Raw genomic sequence first — 22986 nt, 5'->3', positions numbered from 1 at the left:
ATGGGCAGGACCATTGCTCTATATACCATCACAGTCCAACTAGGTTATTGATCTCTAGGTTCCTGTGCAATATGCACCCCCACCAATTCTTGGACGGGAGACAGGAGAACAGGCCTCTGTATTGTAATTGTGCAGCTGTACAAGAATAATATTTTCCCTGAACTGGCCCCACTGTATTACAGATGTAAAACAATACATTTTGTTTCTATATACTAACCTAAACAAAATAAATCATACAGTAGGATATATTGAAGATACAAGTTTAAAAAGTATGCACCTTTTTACAAAACATGCCTTGCTCTTTAAAATCAACAAGAACTATAATTAATAATAACCGCGTGCTGCGTTTTAACCTTCATTTTCCTTTAGCATTGCACAGTTTGTTGTATATGAGGCAGATGAGAGCAGGGGAGGCGCCTCAGTTAATGTAGTCAGTAAATAAATAACGAAAGCCTTAAACTTAGTGTACTGCAATCAGCTGGAACTATGGGATAATTAACACAGCAGGGGTTCAAAGTGCTCCGTACTCAGGTTTAAATGAGCAAGTTCACTCTGAATGGAAGAGCCGCTAGCTCAGCTTCTCTGGGGGAGATTACTGTCTTACAAATTAAACAACCCCGAACTACAGCTTCTGTATAAGGGTGTGAGATCACAGTATTGCAGCAGCAGATTCATGGCAGTTCTGTTTTCTTCCACCTTTTGCCTAAACGGATACACAACATAATGGCTTATATATATATATATATATATAGTATGCCAGCACTCAATATTCTGTGAGGTGCACTACTAAAATACATGTAGTTAATCGCAATGGATCAGCACTCTTATAATTAAAAAAATATATATTTTATTACAACGTGGCCAACGTTTCAGTTCCACCTGGGGACCATTCTCAAGGATATACCTGTATATATTTATATTAGATATTTCATGACACATTTATCAAAGGGTGACCTCTCATTTTATAGAAATACCCCTTAGTTCTTTTATACAGTGGTCATTCTAAGGCAAAGATGCCCGGTTCAGGGGTGGTTTCAGAATGATAACTTTGGCTATGCCCCTGACAGCAACATTTTCTTGAAGGATTCTGGTGGTTGAAGAGGGCCACGCAGCATCCTTGTAAGTACCTACAGTATTTGCTTGGGCAGTTTTACCCGCAGGGAGTCCATCTTATGGTTGAAGGTATGTTGGGTGATTTGCTGCTTTAGTCACGTGCAAGTCCCACTTTCTATTCCTGGAGCCTTTCCACCTAGAGGCTTTTTCATTCAGAATTTATTATGTACTCGCCATTCTCTATAGGCTCAGCCTATAGATTTCTATAGGTTATTGCTATGATATTTGACAGCAAGCAATCCCTGGAACAGGGTTCTGCAACCTGTGGCTCTCCTGATGTTGTTGCAATACTAGCTAGAGTAGGGAGGGTGTAAGGGCTATTACCATGTCCCTGTTTATTACACATTCATTAGAATATGATAATAAATTCAAATTAGGTTCTCCCTAAAAAAAGTAATATCCACAACCACCGTTTTATGTGTATTGTTGCAGGAATTATTACATTTTCTACTTTTATGGGATAACACTTACAAAGCTGAACTTGTTCTCCTGTTCCCGATTTATACAAAGGCTTCACAGGCCATTTCTTTTTCTACAAATGCTACATATTATAATAATAATAATTAAAGTGGGGGTTTCCATGTTTTCTTTAATAAAGAGAGCTTATCAGTTTTAGAGCAAAATGTGCCCTCTGGTCACTATATTGTTATAGAAAATTAAAATTTTTTCAAAACCATACATAACAGTTGCTGTACCCTTTAAAAGAATGGGCAAACAAATATAGACTATTTGATAGCCCGATGATAAGGTGGCTATCTGCTAAGGGTCCTTCTGACATGGCCACCTGTGCTCCTATGGGAATATTAGGAAACTAGTTGGTCTGGCTATTCGGATATAAATGTGTGTGTTTCCTTGATCAACCTTTTTCCTTTTCTAGCCTTACGGTTTGTCAGGAGTGCATTGCAAATTGGTTACCTATGTTGTAATCAGCCAGTTAGAGCAGGTAAAAATTTGTCAGTGGCTGAGTTGTTCGTAGCTGGGAAAAATTAGGTTGCAAAACACCAAAATAAATATATATTACACAAAAGCCATGAATATCTTGTAAGATATCCTTATAATCAGTGCTTAGTAATGTCATTTTTTTTCCATGACTTACTGAAACTTGTGTATCATAATAAAGTACCCCCTGTACTCAGCCATTGGCCTTATGCTTTTATACGGTCATGGAACTCCTCTGTGACTTATAAGATTCTTATATTTTACAATAGGGGGTATTATTCTCTATATAAACAGTCTTAAGGAAGAGTGTGAAACACATTTATACTATAGTTTAGCGGACATTTTATAGTGGTGATAGTTCTCCTTTAAAGGATGATTTGGTCACATTTTCCAGTCTATGGAGGGCATAATGAACTTTATCATGCTATAGGATATTGCCTAGATGTTTTATCAGATAAAAATTGTAGATGTCATTATTATCCACTGCTAGCCTTCCCCATCCAACAATGGGATTGGAGGCTTCCCCAGCCCCTCCCCTGTCTGTTGAAGGAGCTGTGTGGGTGCCATGTTAGAAGAAATTGACAACACAGGTGCTTTTATTACCTATTAAACAGTTGTAGCATAGTGGAAAGGAGCTTCTCAAACAATGTAGGGTCCTGTCAAGGACCGAAACGTTGGACTACTTTTGTGCAATGTGTTCACAATAAAGTTGTAATTTTTTACATAGGGTGTGCCAGTCGTGAAACAATTTTGGTGTGTATATATATATATATATATATATATATATAAATATATATTGCAGAGCTAAAAACACTTTTTACTGCAATGTAATGTTGCCTGCCCTTTGACTCCAATAAATTTCAGTAAAATGTTGTGGTTTGTACACGCTGCGAGTTCACTCATCACTGGTGGAGGACTTATGATGAATTGCACCACACAAGGCCATATTTAGATCAGTGCAGATTCACAATGGTTTTTTCTTAATCCCCCATTTTGCCACTTTAATGACCAGGGTTCTACAAATGAAGGTTCCACATCAGATAATCCAAGATCTTTGGTGTTACAAGCCATTCAGACTTAATGCAGACATCACATATTTGGCAATGACTTAAAACATAATGCAGGCATTAGAGATTCTGAATAATTGTTTCCAAGATCTTACATTTTGGATAACATTTTATCTGTATGTTTTCCTTTATGGTGACTCCTCTGAGCCAATATACTATAATGCATTCTGTACAGTTTTTTTTTTTTTGTTAAAGTCAACAAGACATTTCCCACAGGGTCAGCATGGTTCATTGATTCCTAAGGGTCTATACACACAAATGAAGGCACCTTTGTTAGTGTAGGATAAATGGGAGATGATGACTTTTCTGCAGAAGACCTTTATGGGCATCCAAACAATACAATATGCACAGAAGACAGGATCACCCCCCTTGTGCGAGGTCACTAAAGCTTTAAAGCTGAAGGCATGGATGCAATAGGTGTACAGTCACATACAGCAAGTGTACATGTATTGCTACTTGTCTTTTCCCAACAGGTTATAGCCACAAACGCTACATGTTTTATTGTGTCTCCATAGCTAATATTAATCACAGATACTGTTTTTGGAATGATGCAGCGCTGTCTCATGTCTAAACCCAAAGCTTGAGTTTTTCTGTTATGTGACAACATTTTTAGGCAATACTTTATGACACCAATTTCCACTTCTTTGGTGTCCAAAGACAATGGCCTGTATGAATTACTAACTAAAGATATTTCGGCCTGCAGAAAAACAGGTCAAGAATTAGCCCCTATACCAGCACCAGCCTCCTAACTAGCCTGCACCGGGAAGCACTGTCTCCATCCAGGTGCAAGCAGAGACAGTAAATATTGTCAAACACAAGAGTTCGCATTTCACAGCCAATATCTGCCATTTCTGCCTGTACCTAGGCGGAGACAATGCTTCCAGGTGTAGGCAAGGTAGTAGGTTGGAGCCAAGTAGGGGCTGATTCTCGGCCTGCGGTAAAATGCGGGCCATGTGACACTAGCCTAAATGGTTTTAAAGTTATTATTAAATGTAATTGAGGTTAAAAAAGCATTGTTTGTTTATCTTTCTGGGTCTGACTCCTAAAACAATGCAATAGAAGTCAGTTCTCTAGGTCTTTTCATCAGCTGGCATGCAACATCATTTCAGCCAGAGCCAGGAGTGCAGAGAATATAAAACAGACAGACTGATATTGCATTTTCAAATAGCTTTAAAATGGCAAAAAAAAATAATGAACGGATTGCAGAAGTGTAAAAGATGCATTGGAATGTTGCTTAGAATTTCATTTTCTTTAGCAATGCAAACAATAGTTTTTGGTGGAGTAATAAAAGCCAGCATAACCCAGTGTAAAAGAGGGAGCATAAAAATGCTTTAAAATTAAAGCACATGCTCTCAAGTAGGTGTAGAGCTTTGTATTTGCTATTCTATTAACATAATAGACAATATTTATTAACAGTACAGACTGGACAAAGTCATGGCACTGCCAAGCTGTCATTTTTTGTGACCAAGTTACTAAATAACATGCCCAGTCACACCCAGTTTGCTGAAATGGTGCCTGGTACTGCTGTTACTACCATTTGTCAGATGTAGGTAGTAGTAACATATCCAACAAAAAGCTATATTATGGCCTTGTGGCTTCTGAATAAGGTGCAGGCCGACATAACTATGCAGCACCCCAGGATGTTGCCCTTGTAGCCAAGGATTCAGCTTATTGCATAGGCTACCAAACATGATGATAAAACTGCCTGGCATGCTTTGGGAAGCAATGTGGCAATGTTCCAAAGTAATGGGGTAATGTCCAGAAAATAAATGAAGTTTTTGCTCTTACACATTTAACCTATGTTAAGGCAAACTTAAAGCTGATTTTAGCACAGTCTGCAAGAGGACAATGTGCAAAGGTTATTTAAAGGAACAGTAACACCAAAAAATGAAAGTGTATAAAAGTAACTAAAATATAATGTGCTGCTGCCCTGCACTGGTAAAAGTTGTGTGTTTACTTCATAAAGTCTACTATAATTTATATAAATAAGCTGCTATGTAGCCATGGACGCAGCCATTCAAAGGAGAAAAGGCACAGGTTACATAGCAGATAACAGATAAAACACTATTGTATTCTACAGAACTTATCTGTTATCTGCTATGTAACCTGTGCCTTTTCTCCTTTTTTCCAGCTTGAATGGCTGCCCCCATGGCTACACAGCAGCTTATTATATAAATTATAGTAGTGTTACTGTAGCAAACACACCAGTTTTACCAGTGCAGGGCAACAGTGCATTATATTTGTATTACTGTAAAGCTCTTTCATTTTTTGGTGTTATTGTTCCTTTAAGGTGAGGGGGCATACCTAGCCAGATCCAAAGGCAGCTCCCAAATACTTTTTTTTTATAAATATTTAATGTAGTGCTTGCTTTTCATGGTGCATGGGAACAAACTAGTAACTTGGTGCGCACCAGCTTTAGATATATATTTTTTCCCTTGCATGCATCAAACCACTTAGCTATATATATTTCCACTCTAGCAACAACATCAAAAAGGAATAAATGTATCAATTTTTAGATAAAAACATGTCATAGCAGAGTGAAAACATTTCCCCAACTGCATGGAGTGCCCATCCCCCTCTACATCCCATGCTGTCTAAATACAACATAATAAAGGGCATAGAGGCATTGTTTGGCTTTGAAAACTTCTCTGTGAGAAGACCCCTTCCCATCCAGAAGATTATATCTGGGTCAGAGAGCAAGCACAGATACAAGCCCCTGGACTCCTGACAAAGGCCTTTCATACATTAGCAGGTCATCCCCCACTATGACCTTTCTAGCTCTTCAAGCCTTTTCCTTTCACATCCATCCAAAGGCAGAACCTGTCTTGCACAGCTTTGGTGAAAGCCTCTGATCTCTTCCATCCCAGCTTATACCCTACCTGAAATTGTGAGTCTCTGTCCGACAGAACCAGTATGAGACAGGTGGACAGATTCCTACCTCTCATTAAAATGACTTGTGATGGATATCTGCTATGTCCAGAGAAATCTAAAGGCCATGCTTTCAACAGACAGGGCTATGGGGAATGTTAGCCCCCCTACACATGCTTTGTTATGGTAGAACAGTGTATGTATTCAGTGTGTAAATGGCTGCTATTAGTTTTTGGCATCTGTGAATGGCCCAAGGTATGCATTTTGTTGGCAGACAGGCATCTCAGTATTGCAAAGGAATTTCTGCAGCTGATATCTACAGTCATCGAATGGTTAAGCATGTTCCAGTTGGTCATGATGCTTTTGGGTGGGCATAAAAAAAAAAAAAAGGTTAGTCTGGGTTACCAGATGTTAAATTTACTAAAGTGATGCCTGGTTTAGTGCTTCTACATTAAACAAAGAATATCATTATTTTCGGGTGTAGCAGTTTTAAAAATGCATCTTTTTCCAGATCGCAGTTAAAACTCTCTCCTCAGAATACCATCTGTTGAAGAGGTCCATGATATTATCCTTTATTATTGTGATGCCCATGTAGCATCTGCCCAAAGAATTATCTGAACTGGCACATATTATGGGCCTGGGGTATACAAAAGCACAGAAAATTGCACAGTTTATCAAATATTTGATTAGAAAATTGTATTATTTATTTATATTTTGAGGCATGGAGAAGAAATGCATACCACAGCAAAAAAAAAAAAAAATATCACATGGGTGACATTTACTAACAGTCACTGGACTAAGCACTCAGTGCATACAGAACAGATCCCAGCAGGATTTAGCAATGTAACATAGTAATCTGGGTTGAATTAAGACACACATCCATTGAGTTCAACATTATTATCTAATTGAAACCTGCCTAACTGCTATATGATACACTGTTCAGGATGTTAACTGACATGGGGTTAAGATTATTTCCCTTGCAAATAATCTCTTTAGATGTATTATTTTTTTTTTTAAATAGTGGAAGGTGTGAGAATACTCAGAAGGTATTGATAAAGCATGGGATTCCTATGTGTGTCAAAAGTTATTTTGTACGAATATCCAGCAACAAGTTCTCATTGGTCACGGGGTGGGGGGCACTCTTTCATTATAGCGTTTAAAGTTACTTTGTTAGATTAGCCATGGCTCCCACTCATATAAATATGAGTGGGTGCCCCACAAGGGTAAATTGAACCACATCACAATGTTTCACTTCACTTTTTACACAGCATGATAAATATGCCCGAGTGTTGATGTGCTCGTAGTTTGGCCTACATTTGCAGCAATTATAATGCAATAGTTTGCCTGAGAGCCAAATGATCAGATCAGTGTGATATTGGCCACCTCGAGGTGAAAGATCCACTTGTTTGGCAACTGGATCTTTGCATGCATTGTAGGTGCTGTACAGATTCTACCTGGGTATTTAGTGTATTAGGAAAGTTAGGAAATAGTTTTAATCAGTGCCGCCCATCCCCACAGCCTACCCCTGGTTCTGGCCCTGGATCCTTTAAGTATCGTGGTTTCCTGTCAATATGTGGAAACACATATAAATGTATTTTGTTTTTATACAGGTATAACTATTAGTGTTTATGCACTTTTTCAATATAAGCCTACCTGGAGGAGCTCATGTCAAAAAGGGGGGGGGGGGTATATTTTTCTTTAAAGATATGTTAACATGCTTAAAAGGAGAAGGAAAGGCTAGTAAAGAGTTCATCTCAAGCTGCAGGCATACCTTCAGTTCTCTCAATAGTGCCCTTAAGTCTCCTCATATTTCTCCCGTTCAGAAGATCTGAAGCCAAACAGGAAGAAAAAATGCTGAGCTGTGTAAAAAAAAGTTCCCATAATGCCTCACTCCTGCACAGACACCCAGACCAAACTGAGCGTGCTCAGTTAGTAAGACTGTGAGTCAGCTTCCTGCTGATTGGCTCAGATCCACATTTGTAAGGGGGGGGTGAGTTCTTAGCATTCTTTAGGGAGGGGGGAGCAGGAAAGAGCAGAGAACAGAGAGCTGTGTGTCTCTGGCACAGGAATTACAGACACAACTAATCTTTTTTCAGAGAAGTCAGTGCATCGTTTCTGTGAGTGCTTATGGCTGTATTTACATAGACCTTTCTGATAAAGCTTACTTAGTTTTTACCATTCTTTCTCCTTTAAAGAAAGACCCCGTATCCGCCAAGCATTCTGGATAATAGATCACATACTTATACCTCTTTTAAAGGACTTTTTTTTTTTTTTAAATAAACACGCCATACTACTAAAACGACAATGGAATTAACTTTATTCTAACTGCAGATTTAAAGTATACAACCGAACATTGCTATTTTTAATTTTATTTTTTCCTTATGAGACTTATAAATAAAAATACAAAAAATGTCCACTACAAAAAAATTTATTTTACTGTTAGTAGGATGTAAAAAATATTTTCTTTGCTATACAAGGCACAAACTTCACTTAGTGACAATGTAGAGAGAAAAAAAATCCTGCAGCATTTTATTCAAATTTTTTTTCTCTGGCAAAGGGAAAGATAATAAAACAAGCAAAAAAAAAAAAAACCACAAGAAATATTGAGAATGGGAAACACTGTAGTCACAAAGAAATGCATTTCTACACAGAATGGAGAGGGTGGCACAGAAAGGAGAGAAGGACAGAAATGTAGCTTTGCCCTCTTGAGATTACTGCTTCTTGTTTCTTTTAGGACAAAATAAAAATTTCAAAAGGAAGCGCTCTTGCACATAGGGTAACAAAACAGAAGATAAAGCAGCGGTGCTCATTAAGGTAAATATCAGAATTAAGGAGGGGATAATATATTTCTCAATGATTTTCTTAAACTAGAAACAACTAAGGAAGTTTCCAGACATGCAATTGCTATTTAGATATGTCTCTATTAACTGCGTTTGCTTTTGTCTAACCTGAATCATATCATTGCATTAAAGCACTGGCTCTCCTCACCTATTCATTTACTTTTTAATTAATGTTTTCGTAAAAAAATAGAAATATTTTGCAGTTCTATAGGTTGAAAATTTGCTCTTCAAGAATTTTTCTTCACAACTAAATGAATAATGTAAAGGGACACCATACTCCCTTTTCCAACACTGGGTCATTAGTTATTAGGTAATTAATAGGGCTTCTGCTGACTATCATTTTTGGCATCTTTTTAATCTAATTTCTTGCTGTAAACAGGGCAATTTTTGAAAATAAAACTAAAGCCACATTCTACTTTCTGACCCCAAAAAGTCAAACAAACCAGCAGCCCACTAAGGAATAAACTTGTCCCTTTAACCATCTTCAAAACGCTTCTGAGAATCCTGGGTATAGAAGTTTGGATCTAGAAAAGCTACATCATTATCACTACAGGTTAAATTGTCAGCTTTGGCCTTGTGTCACCAAACTGGGTTTATGAAAGGAACTATGTGAGAATGGTCATCCAAATTAAGATAGGATGAAGCCATCTGAAGATTATCCTCAGAATAATGTTTTGGGAACTGGACTTGGAAACTGCTAATTTAGGAGCTGACAGATCACATAGTAAATAGTGCGCAAGAACAATGCAATTTGCATCACAGAATAAGGACAGCACTTATAAACATTCGCTCACATGAGCCGCTGCTTTAATTAAGAAACAAAAAATCTAAAAAGAATGTAACAGAAAGACCATAATGAAAAATAATATAAAAAGAAAATTAGGCAACAAAACCAGTGGGCACCCCTTTTAACATAGTCAGTGGGTGCTGAGGTAGACTTAAAAAGTAACCACTATAGTGCTGGAGGATTCATCAAAGCAATTGCTGCAAACTCCAGCAGAAAAGGGGTTAACATCCATTCATTAAACACTATATTCTTTATTATTCATTTCTTCGTTTTATGACAGCGCCTGCGACTGGCACTTGTGCTGTTACGACATGAAGGCTAGCAGAATAAACTGGGGAGAACAGAAAAATAAATCCAAAACAAAACAAAAACAGAGAAAAATAAATTACAAAAGAGACAGGGGAAATAAACTGTAAAGTAAGTGATTATTTGCTAGGTCCCTTGGGGCAGTTGGTCCGCAATGCTACAATATGTATACACTTATATAAAGACAGATTATGATGTTTAACCGGGTCTCTTTCAGAGCACATGCATAACACTACATGAGAAGTACAACTAAGACTATGGAGCAGACTGACTGCTTTGGATTGCAGTCCAGTGATGGCCAGTTATCAGTAATGAACATTCTGTCATCGTCCCAAATTTGGTAGGAAATCTGTAGAACCAGTAAAAGTAATATGGAACCAGGGCTTCATTTTTCATTCAAAATAAGAAATTTAAAAGGAATCCAAGTTTAAAGGCAAAACACGTTGAAAATATCTTGTGTCCCATATACCTGTAGGTAGCTCTAACACTAGTCTTGCCTTCTTGATGTGACATCAAATAACATTAACAGTCTCCAATTAGATGTTGAAACTTGATAAAAAATGGGGTTTTCTAACAATGACAACATTCAGGCACTGAGAATTGGCAGGGAATCTGGGAAACATTTAAGCAATGGGATAGAAGGGCTGCAGCATAAAGAACTGAAGGCCACGAACGTAAGATAAGCACAGCTCCCATCCACTGGCTTCGCTTATTTAGCATTGAGCCAAAAGGAATTGTGGTTCAACCAACAAAATAAACTGACAATCAGCCTGTTAATTATAAGCAGACATTTTTTATATATCAGATTTATAAAGTAAATAAATTGGTCCAATAATTGTTTCCAATTTCATAACCTAATATCAATTTGCACTTTCAGCTCTATTCAAACTAAACAAACAAATGTAGAGCTTATAAGTGCATACATACCTTATCATTTGCCAATTAAAGGGCAGCCGATCTCTAATAACTTTTGGTTCAGTGTAATAAGGGATGTTAAAGGAAGTAAAGTGACTGAATTACTTGCAGTATTGTCCATCCCTGGTGCTACATCCAAAGCACGCTGCTCAGTTACAGTCGGAACAATTGCGTGAGAAACTGCAGAAATTTATACATACGTTTTGTAGCTGGATGCAGTTTTCCTGCATTGTTTATTTTTTTTTATTTTTGTTGATTTCAATACAAAAACAAACAAAACAAAAAATATTCAGGCACAGAGATTTAACAAGCCTTTTCTCTGACAACGTACAGTGGGTATGGCACAAGAATGAGAGATATTGAATTATGGTTTGAGGGATTGGCAAGTTTTATGGTGTTCTCTGCAGAGTAATCCATTTTGTTTTGGGTGTGGGGGGGAATGATCCCAATTGTGATGGCACATCTAATTTTTCTATTATAAACAGAACATTTTAATGAAACTTTTGAGGCAGTTTAGAATACTTTTAAAACTACTCAGTTTGGATATGGATAAGAATTAGAGGACATAAATTTGGATTATGTCATAATCAGGACTTTCCCCCCAAACCATTAACAATTTTCTTATTCCAATGCCAGGCAGAAGCAACTCTTCCGATTAAGCACAATACTGTATGAGTTTTGTTAAACTTGAACACGCAAGGTACAGCTGGACCATACGTGTGAAGCACACACCCGACCTTACACACAGACACACATACACACAGTCCTGTTCACATTACAAAAGAAAAAATTATTTAGGCCCAAACTGACAAAAAAGACTAACAAATATTACAAAAATATCACAACTTTTGCAAAAATCTTGTTTCATTCATTTCCAATATATTGTCTACCCATTCCAATGTCCAAGTAATCAAGAGTGAGAAGGCTGGGCTGGGAATGGGGAGAAAAAAAACTTAGGTTTTTCTGGAAATACCAATTTACATTCTTCTATTCCTAAACCTAGTGCGTTTGATATTGCCCAACCAGAAACATAAAAAGAACTTGCTTTGTTTCATTGCAAACTTGTTAGCCAGCTTTGTTAATGCAAAAAACTGCATTGGGGTGGACTGTGGAACACAAAAAAAATAAACATTTTTTCTACCGAAAGATTTAATACTTTTATCACCTTCACATTATGAATAAAACAAAAACCCTATACTTTCTATTAACAAATTCAAGTTTCAATCACAGTTCCTTCACTTGCCCTCCCACCCTTCCCTCAGACCTACATAAAAAAAACTCTCTAATTTGGGGAGCTGTTTTGTTTCCGTATCAGGATCACTGTGTGGGATTAAAATGGCAGAAGCAAACAGTCTCTTAACCAGTTAAACAGCAGAAAGGCCTGCAAAGCAGATCCATTCGTTATATGCATGGTTTGCAGCTCTAGCTTCCCCTTCAAGGTTATCTACAAAATTATCCCCTAGACCTGTTATATTTTGCTATAAATGCAGCTTACTTACAAGAAAAAAAATAAACACCACAACAAAATTGCATGTAAAATATGAGATGAAAATATTAAGCATAACGTAAGATTAACACGAAACCGTGCTTTTACAACTGAAAACATCATAAGTAACCCTTACACTGCCAGAGGAGCCTATGATATATTGCTTTGCAATATGGTGTATGCCCCTCTGGTAGTAAACGGGTTTAGAGGTAGCTTTTATGAACATTGATAGAAAAAAAACAAAAAAAAAACAGCTCTAGCAATAATGCACATGAGCCATGTCAACCCAAAACAAAAATACCACATTTGGTACAGGAAAAAAAAAAAAAAAAAGATTATTAAACATGACACAATAATGTCTAATCTTGCTCATTTTCATTTGGCACATTCCTTTCCTCCAATGTGTCAGAAAAAAACAGAAAAAAATGCCATTTATTAGGCAGCGGCAAAAATATGCTTATGAGGTCATAAAAAATTAATTCAAGTACAATGTGCTAAACATAGTAACAAAATATGAACACATGAAATAATACGAAGAAGCAGCCCCCTATTGTATTCTAGGCCTCTGTGAATATATTATGATGCGGTCACAAGAGGGATTGGTTTGTGCGGATGGGTGACAAGCAAACGAACCAAACACATCCATGAAGGGACTCAAATATGGGAAGATCTGAGTCCAATGTGTACAGAATACACAAAAATACCATCAACCACAGACTTGCTAGGCCTCACACTGATAAGGCCTAGATAAATACAGCATGCCACAGGGAGCGTGGCCTAACTATACACATCCTACTCTGGCCTAAATCAGGCCTACTGTCTCCATTTGTACCCTAACTAGGTCTACATCAGCTGTCATTATCTATAGTGCCAAGTGTCTCGGACTGATCTCCAGGCTTGCTTTAGCAGGTGCAGCCTTCTTATCCATAAGCGAAGAAGACATCTTCAAATAGAACAAAAATGTGTTCAACATAGAAATCACTTAAGCAGAAGTGGCAGGCAGCATGTTACTCTCCGGAAAACTTTGATCCAGAGAGAGGAAAATTTGGGGCAGAGATGAAAGATAACCATATACATACACATAGAGCCTTTATGTACAAACAAAACTATAAATGATTATCAGTGGATATAAAGGATATTGAAAGCAAATTTCATTTTGCGAGGTTACAAACCTCCTTCAGTGCTACAAAAATAGGGAAATTATTGAATCAATGTACAAATATAAAATTTATGTATCGTACAACTAATGATTATGGCCTAATGTGGTAAATATTCATTTGGGTCAGAAGACCTTCTTTTCAGTGTCCTTTCTGTGGAGATGAAGTGTAAACTTAGTTAAACTCAATACTGTGCTGGAATTATCATTCAGATAGTATAAGTATTTGCTTTAATTTAAACCTTCTTGGTTCTTACACAAGCTTTTCAAGATATGGGGCCATAGCCATCTTGGAAACAGTCTGCCAAAATATGCACTTTATTATTTGAAGCACCAGTGTTTCTCCTACTTTTAATAAAGTTGGCCACTAACTTTTGACACTCAAATGCTGAAGAAATTGAAAACCATTGGCATCCATGGGGTGAGGAGCACATTTAGATAACAATGTGAATTTCGAGAGCAATATCACCGAATCCTCTCAGGAAACCGGCTGCCGTGTATCATCTCTATCTACTGAGACGGAATCAGGCAATCAAAATAGTCTATCAAGATAAATGAGAGAAATATTGTTCCTCTAAACAACAGTAGCTTCTGGTATTCCAAACAAAGGCTGAAAATTGTGGATGTGTTTGATTTTTTTGCCCTTCAATGGGTTTTTTCAAACTCTTTATATTGCTCAGTGTTTCAAACACCTTCAACCTCACCCCCAACACAATCTTGGCTTGTCCTTTTACACATAACATAAGTATAGGTAGGTTTTCTCAATTCTCCAGTCAGCAGGTATGTCCTCAGGCTTGTGGCTTTTCATGTGTTTCTGCATGGCAGACAAGCTTGGGCAGTACTCCAGGCAGATGGTACACTGATAAGGGGACGCCCCATTGTGGGTTCGGAGATGTTTTATCATGGCCGAGTAGTCTCGGGAACGCTGGTGGCACAGTTTGCACTCAAAGGGCTTCTCACCTGTAGGTGCCAAAGAAAGAAGAATATTAGGTAGTGCAAAGGAAAACTCTGCATCAGTTGAAGTAAAATGACTAAAAATCTCTCATAGCATTTAGCTATGTGGTTATTAAGCAAAATGTTGAGCTATAGGCTAAAGATAACTAAAACCACAATGTGAGTGGCTTAAAAAGAGATGACCCCTACACAGTCACAGTTTCCCTACAAGTCCCTCTCATTTGACTTTGCCAATTTCTGCATCGTATTGTTATTATCAATTAGTTAAGCATCCCCATTACTACTTCTAGCCTTATTTCTCTTACAAAGAGAGCTGAATTCTCTAATATCAGAGCACTGGCTCATCAATAGTAGCTGTACATAACACAAGTGGTAAGCATGGGTGTTTGTCATCATTGTGAGCAACACAGCACTTGGGTCTCAGTTCTCACGACAGCATATTTGTTTAAATAGCAACACAGCAACAAAGATTGGAAGTGACTGTTACAAGAATTATTTGTTTAAAAAAAAATTAAAAAGTGGCCCCTGCAATCCCCATTTAATTCTTAAGCGTATCAAAATAATTAAAATATAATGTACTGTTGCCCTGCACTGGTACAAGTTGTGTGTTTGCTTATATAAACAAGATGCTGTGTAGCTATGGGGGCTATGGAGAAAAGGCACATGTTATGCAGCAAATAACAAAGACCTGTGAAGAGTCCCATTGTATTATACAGAGCATATCTGTTATCTTCTATGTGACCTGTGCCTTCTCTCCTTTTCTCCCCAACTTGATTGGCTGCCCCAATTGCTACACAGCAGCTTATTTATATAAACAGAAACTATTGCAGTATTTCTGAAACAAACAAATGTTTTTACCAGTACATTTTAATTACTTTAAAACACTTTTTTGTTGTTACTGTTCCTTTAACACTCTTTTTGGAACCTCATTGCTTTTACGGCTTGGCCAAATTATTTTATTGAGTTATTCCCAGCCACTAAAGAGACAATATGCACTTAACTTGATACATTTCACAACAGTAAAGAACTTTTGGGCATCAGAAATGTATCTATGTATTGGAATAAATGCATCAACACCTTTAATAGTGTAACTTAAGGGACCTTCCTTTCAACCTCATAACATGCATTTAAAGGAGAACCAAACCAGCTGGCTGAGCTGACAAAAGAGGAGCTAAAGCAGCTAGGGATAGCACCTGCCAACCCAACTGTTCAATGCTGCATTTTTAGGAACACTTTTATTAGTAATAGGTAGCAGGTGTAGTATCTTTTAACAAGATATCGTGCATGAAAAGAACATACGGTAATTTTGCATCAGGCATGATCAGTTCATATGCAGTTTATTTTTAAAGTACTAGTTTTGCAGGCTGCAATGTGGTCACTGCCAATGTTGGGAATTTTAATGGATGAAGACCTGCATAGCTGAAAGAAAATATTCCGGAAGGTTAATGAGGTTACCTGTGTGAACCCTGTAGTGCGTTTCTAATTGGTGTTTGAGGCTGAATTTCTTCCCGCAGCCATTACACTCATAAGGCTTCTCTCCTGTGTGGATGCGCTTGTGTCCCTTTAATGTGCTCTCATCCCGAAAGCAGCTGCCACAGAACTCACACTCATAAGGGTGATCACCTGGAACATAAAGAGAGATTCTTTGTAGGTTTGGTTCCTTACATCATGACTTACATATTTGGAAAAAAGCTGAATGGATTAGTATTGCCAAGTGTTACTTGCTTGTACCACAGAATTGCAAAGGATACTTGCTTGTGCCACAGAATTGCCATGGGATACTTGCTTGTGCCACAGAATTGCCAAGGGATACTTGCTTGTGCCACAGAATTGCCAAGGGATACTTGCTTGTGCCACAGAATTGCCAAGGGATACTTGCTTGTGCCACAGAATTGCCAAGGGATACTTGCTTGTGCCACAGAATTGCCAAGGGATACTTGCTTGTGCCACAGAATTGCCAAGGGATACTTGCTTGTGCCACAGAATTGCCAAGGGATACTTGCTTGTGCCACAGTATTGCCAAGGGATACTTGCTTGTGCCACAGAATTGTCAAGGGCTACTTGCTTGTGCCACAGTATTGCCAAGTGTTACTTGCTTGTGCCACAAATACAAACATATATAATGCACCACTTCGTACAGGACCAATGTGACGCTGTGTAAATAACCAGCATATAAAATAAATTTATATCACTGTGTTGAAAAATGCTTAGAAACTATAAAATAACAAAGTCACTGATAATGGCCAGGATAGAGGGCTTGTATAAATGCGGGTGTGTGTGCATACACATTCATACAGACATAGAAATGGCACACTTCCTTCCCAGCAGCAGTCACCAACTCTACAAGACAGAAAATATAATAAAGAGGGTGACAGGCCTGTGGCTCCTTATTTATGTCAGAAGGCAGAGCAAGGACAATAAAAGCAGATTGATCACCACAGCCCCAGCTCATGAATATTTAAAATATTACTGATTCCACTTGTCACTGTAATTGCAATTTTCTGCGGGCTGCGGATCGGAGGCCCTCGCGTTTACAGCGGGGGAACAGGGGTGCCTGTATTTTTTCCTTGGCCGACCTGCCAAGCGTGTAATGTTCTCGCCGCTTCATACATTTTCCCCGACTCCCGGAGACTTTAAGTCATCCGCAATGACCTACGTTTTTTCATTATCCTGGTGTCAGGCCGCGGCTGTGCCTCTGCATAAATTGTCCTCCTAGTTACACGCGCTCTATCTACTTGTATTCTTTTATTAGGCTCTTTATTTCCAGCTGCAAACTATAAACACTTGATTAAAAAAATAAAATTCACAGCTACTTTCCTGGTTACTGTAACCCTTGGGCTTCCAGGGAGAGTTGGCAAAACAGCAGTTATTCCACTAACACCACCACCCTGAAGTGCAAAAAACACTGCTTTCCAAAGAGCGGTGGCGAAAAAAAATTGAATAAATAAAATATTTGTGTAATGAATTACCAACATAAACCAATAGGATGCCAAAGCACATTTATTTAAAAGCACAGCCTTGAATGATATATCATCTTTAGTTTCATAACTGACTGTTCATATTTCCTATATGTTTTCTTAATAAACTGTGCCTGTTTTTATAAGAGTTCACAATACATAATGCAGTGAATTCCCTCAACCTTGGCTAGTTATGTTTTACAAAAGAATTACAGTGCATGGAAAGACGTAATAAAAATACTATAGGGCTAACGTAAGAGTGGGAGTGCAGTTTGCAAAGTGCAATATTAGGTGAACAGGTTGGCATGTTTTTTACATACAATGGAGTGTTTTTTCCCATAAGGCACACAGTGTCTTCCAGGGGGAGTTGTGCCTTGGACAACTGCTTCTCTGATGGTTTAAAATGCACTAATGTGAAGTAGAAATAATGGTGCTAAAAACCTTTGGTGTTGTGATGTCATCCTTTCTGGACCTTGGCATCAAAACAACATCTGTGCATGATTCTTTAAGTGCAAGCTGCTGTAGGAACCCTGGAGCTATCTCCACCTTATGTTTTTGCTGCAGGCAGCAACTTTTGACAAAATGCCCCCACTGGATGAAGTCAAATGATAAAGTTGTTTGAAAGGCAGTTTTAGTGACACACCAAACACTTAAGAAAACATAATCAGTCAGTAGAAGACATTACTTGTGCTTACAGGGAGGTCTTGGCCCTACCTCAAACCTTTATATTTAGCACTACTAGACAGCAAAGTAGTTGATCAGTCCTGGTCGAAGCTTGTAGGCAATGGCTTGATTTAAGTTTATCATTTCACATATAGTCTGTTGAAGGAAAGAGCCCATAGGGAAGTATGGCCAAAGCATTCTGGTGCAAATGGTAAGCAGCTAAAATGTGATAAACTGGCATCAAGGCAGTAAGGCACATAGGCAAGTGAACATAGAACCAAATAATGTTTTATACATTTGTGTTTTTTCAATATTCTACACATGGACAGATTTAAAGCATGTATATTTGCACAAGGTCGTCTACTCAGTGGACCACTTGGCTTCAAGATGTCCTTTGTATAGCATACATTACATGTCATCAAACAATGCAATAACTGCTAAATTAAATAGGCAATTCAACTCCTCGCTTTTATTAACTGATGCTCGCTAGGTTGCCACACTGAATGCATTTGCAGAGCACATCCAAATAATCCACTCGCCTACCAATTAGCAAATATTCTGTAGGGATGATAAGAGCAGCCTTGTCAATACAGTAGACAGTCTTATGGCAGTGTATGCTGATAACTACCAACTGTGCAGTTTCTCACATCATGTGGAATAGGGGTTTTCGAGTATAGAAAGGTTGATTGGTAGGACCAGGGTAGACCAAGTTTATAGACACCAAGCACTGATACATAAGTGGGAATGTGTGTGTGTTGAGTTAGGATTTGATGGTGGCAGCAAATGAGCTGCAAAGAACCTACAAACGGAGAAACATCATATTTATTTTGTACAGAACTAAAGCAGGAATTCGCAAGCAGCCAAACTACAATGTTTAGCATCTTTAGCCAGTCTATAGACACCTAAAGCATTCTAGATTAATTATGAGAAAAAGATAATCAGTCATAACTGACAACACTTTCAGTAACTCAAGAGTGCATTACTAAGCTTGCTGCTGCCCAACATTTGGAGTGGTGGTCAATCTGCTGGGTCCAGACTAACTAAACAAGCCGACTTCTGCTGTCCATGTGCAGCAGGTCAAAAATTGAAAGCCAGACCATTTAGTGTGAATGAGTGGGGGACCCAAAGGTTTACTGTAATATGTGTTTGCAGTTATGCCATGGCCAGACTTAAGACTGACAGCAGCAATTGTGCTTTATAGAGTAACATCTGTCACAAAAGGAAAATCTCTCAAAGAAATTCAATCTATTTGGTATGCAGTATATTAGAAAAATTGCTAAGGCCAGTGCCACACACAGCACTTTTATCTGCTTCCAGCCTCCTGGTCTTGTGTGTGTACCGACACGCATGAATTCAACATGTATTCTTATTCAAAAGCCAGGAAGGCTGGAAAAGGGCACAAACCCTCAGTGGTGGGATGGTTATGCCATCACTGTCCGTTTCTGTACATTTAAATCTGTTCCTTTAAATGTGCACATCTTTATAGCTGAAGTTTTCATTCTTTTGAATAGACAACAATTCTATTGTGAGATATTGGGACTTCCCATGTGGCTAACTGCTGTCTCACCCCAATTCAACAGCTGAGAGTATGGTACACTAAGAGTCCCCTTTAAATCAATGCCAAGAGGCTGACAGCGGCTTTGCTATCAAACACAGCTGCTGATGTTAAGCACACAGACTGGGCACGCATGCTGAAGACACCTTCTGCATTATTAATGAAAGCACGCGCCGCTCTGCAGCACAAGACAAGGGGGGATCAATTGTCTTCCTATTACACCTCCTACCATCCTCACCAGACTAATGTGTCCTCCACTGGCCAATGGTGATTATAAAAAAAAAAAAAGAAGCTTGATTGATCCAGGAATAACTTACATGTATTTAACATCAGTGCTGTGTTTGTAGCGAATAACTGAAGGGGGTGTGGATGAGAACAGAAAATAATAAAGGTCCCTGCAGACACATCTACATGCTACAGGTAGGGTTATATTAAAATAGATTGCCCTGTATCACAAGCACACAACACACTGTTATTCTTCGGCAGAAGCCTTATTATGAATCATAAATAACAACCTGATACTGGGGCTGAGATTGCCAACACAACCTGGAGAAAGAATCTAAAAAAAACTTCTTGCTATCATCTTTTGTTTTAGTTGAACACTTTATAAAGGGATTTTAGTCACATTATATTGTCTGAAAATAAATAGGAAATGCAGTAAACCATTGCTTAAGTTCTCCTGTGTCTATGTACAGCATCCCTATGCTGCCACCCAACTTCAATATACAGGTTTCCAGGTGATCTGGCCAGCATCCTCATCTGTGTCCCAATCAAAACCTTTCACAGTTCTGCCAAAGGATGAGCAGCACCCAAGTGCATATTCACTATTACCCCAAGTGTGATAACAGGACATATTAGGTTAAATTTGAAACACTACACTGTGTTCTCTAGCTGAATCTCATCCTTGTTCATGTTAATATTTATATATAAGGATGGGGGCTTCATGCCTTATATATGGCAACAGAATCAGCAACATAGTGTTGTTCAGTATGGCTGCCACATTTGAACTACTGTTAAAACTGTTTTACCCTGTATTTCAAGAGCAGACACTGCTGTCCTTGGTGCCGATATTCTTAGGGCCTCCTTACCTGTGTGTGAGCGTAGGTGGCGTTTGAGTGCAGTGTGGCTGGGGAAAGTCCTGTTGCACTCACTGCAGATATAGCTTCTCACTCCTGCATGGACCTCCATGTGCTGCTGCAGGGCAGTCTGAGTCTGAAAGCGCTTTCCACAAAGTAGACAGAACACAGCCATGTCTGAGCCTGAAATGCACAAGGAAAAAAAACATTATGGCTGTGTCTGCTTAGGTCCCTCCATTGTCCATGTCCAAGTTATATATTCAAATACATCTATACAGCCAAAGCAGCTTGCATGACATTTCTTACTGATTAAACCAGATTTCTTCTCTCTGCTCAGTAAAACTAAGCAAGTATTATACATTTTTGGGATACAAAAAAAAAATAGATAGAGAGCTGAGGATTTTCTATACAAATAAATGTCAGAAGGTATGGGAGGGGGGTATCAGGAGTTTCTCTGCTAAAATACCCCAGCAAAGAAATGCTACATATCCCATAAGCCATAGGGGAGTAATAGGAATGTGGCTGGTTTTAGTGATGTCTGGGGCTTTTGATTATAACAGAAAATTTATTTTTGACTACAAGGCCCACCTAGTGGCAAATGGTAAAATTATTAGTTAATATGTTATGATTTGGGTGAATAGGCATTTGGGTATAAGGCATAGTCATATCGCAACCCTCCCGCCCCCCCACTGCTTACTGTGGTACTCGCCTAAGATCAATTGTACAATGGATAGTCAATGGATAGTCAAAAGCTCACAGCCATGTTTTCAAGTGACAATGACTTTTCAGCTTATTGCCATTGCAGGCAACAGAAGGGGACTCATTCACCTTGTGGGTTTTTGCCCTTCATATGTGGAAGGCATGCACATAATGTCCCCTTTTGGCACACTTCTTTATATGGCAAAAGGCACACCAACACAGTGTTCAAGGAAAATATTTTCAAATGAATAATAATAATGATAATAATAACACGTAATTATAATAAAGAGTAAGAGAATGCCACATCAGCAAGATAGCATTTTGAAAATTTGGTATCATGCAGAGTGACCCAAGACAAACTGCACACATTTAATAGACTAATAAAAGCCCTGTTCTCTTGTAACACTTGTACAATAAGTCATTTTTCAATTATTTTATGATAATATTCTTCTCTATTTGCCAAGAAATGGCACAATGGTGCAATCAGATTTAACAGAGAATCACAATAATTAAAGAAAATACTCTGTACAGTAGCACTAAGTCTTAACGTCTGGGAATAATGATGATAGCCTGCTGTTTATTATTACAGATAACTGTACCTCATTTACTTTATTATAGACTAAGCAGCAATAATGGTAAAATACAGGTAAATGGAGAAGCAAATAATGAAATGTTGTGTATTTATTATTTATACATAGTTATAAGAGAACACAAGAAAACTATAAATATGGGCTCTTTTTCAAACCTTTCAAATTTGTGCTTTTAGGTTTCATTAAGGTCCCTGCATTGAACCAAAATTACACTGCAAAACTGTCCTGCTAGTTACCCTTTCATAATGAAAATCCAGATAAACAGAGGGCAATGTCATTACCTGAGACCATGGAGAAGATAAATAAAGTGGATTTCACAGTATAACCACAGTGGATAATAGTTTTAAGGTGGGACTGTAATAAAGGAAAGCCTTTTGGAATAAACTAGCTGGAATTTAATAAACCCAGAGAAAAGAAATAGAGCTTTTATGTCATGAATTAAACATTCATTTTTAAAGAGGTGCTATTTTAAAGGGAATGTATTAAAGGGGGTCACTTACAATGAACCTAGTCACTAGTGCAAGAACACTTAAGGGCACAAAAGCTCAGGGGCTCATCCAGCCAATGGGACTCTCTGATCCACTTGCATGTATTCTTTCTCTCCAGCTGTTCACCTACGTTACCTTGGTAAACTGCTACTTTTCTTTACAAGACAAAACTACTTCCCAAATTTATCACCAAGAAAAAAAACACCCCCTCAAAATTAGTATTCATTAAATGAAACAAACATATAAACGAACCCCAGGCTTATTTATAGAACTGACGACTTAATGTCTTTTTTGGTCTTCTAAAAGAAGATTACAAATTAAGCAGCATTTAAAGACATTTTACGGGGAGGGGATACAAGGGGCGGCCTGGATAGCTGCCTGCTATTCATTTCCACGGTAACCAAGATGTGTGTGTATGAGAGGCCTATACTGTACACTCACACAATAGGCCACATGGCCACAAGAATGGGGACTAAGGAGAGAGAAGTGTATACCATTAATTTTGTAAGACATGAAACTAAGTTAAT

General features: G+C 38.2%; 1 protein-coding gene across 3 annotated transcripts in view; it reads right to left on the bottom strand.

Annotated features, from left to right (window-relative positions):
• Positions 1-8287: 8287 nt before the first annotated feature.
• zbtb16 (zinc finger and BTB domain containing 16) overlaps positions 8288-22986 on the bottom strand; it is a 90318-nt gene continuing 75619 nt past the window's right edge. For all 3 annotated transcript variants that reach the window (XM_004916095.4, XM_004916097.4, XM_004916096.4), the window contains 3 exons: positions 20695-20865; positions 15887-16054; positions 8288-14437 (listed from right to left, as the gene is read on the bottom strand). In XM_004916095.4, the coding sequence (XP_004916152.1) occupies positions 14208-14437; positions 15887-16054; positions 20695-20865 (569 nt within the window). In that variant the 3' untranslated portion in view covers positions 8288-14207. The remainder of the gene's footprint in view (positions 14438-15886; positions 16055-20694; positions 20866-22986) is intronic.

This window comes from Xenopus tropicalis, chromosome 7, assembly GCF_000004195.4.
Source record: "Xenopus tropicalis strain Nigerian chromosome 7, UCB_Xtro_10.0, whole genome shotgun sequence".
NCBI classification, from domain to species: Eukaryota; Metazoa; Chordata; class Amphibia; order Anura; family Pipidae; genus Xenopus; species Xenopus tropicalis.
This window is presented reverse-complemented; position numbering and strand designations above follow the sequence as displayed.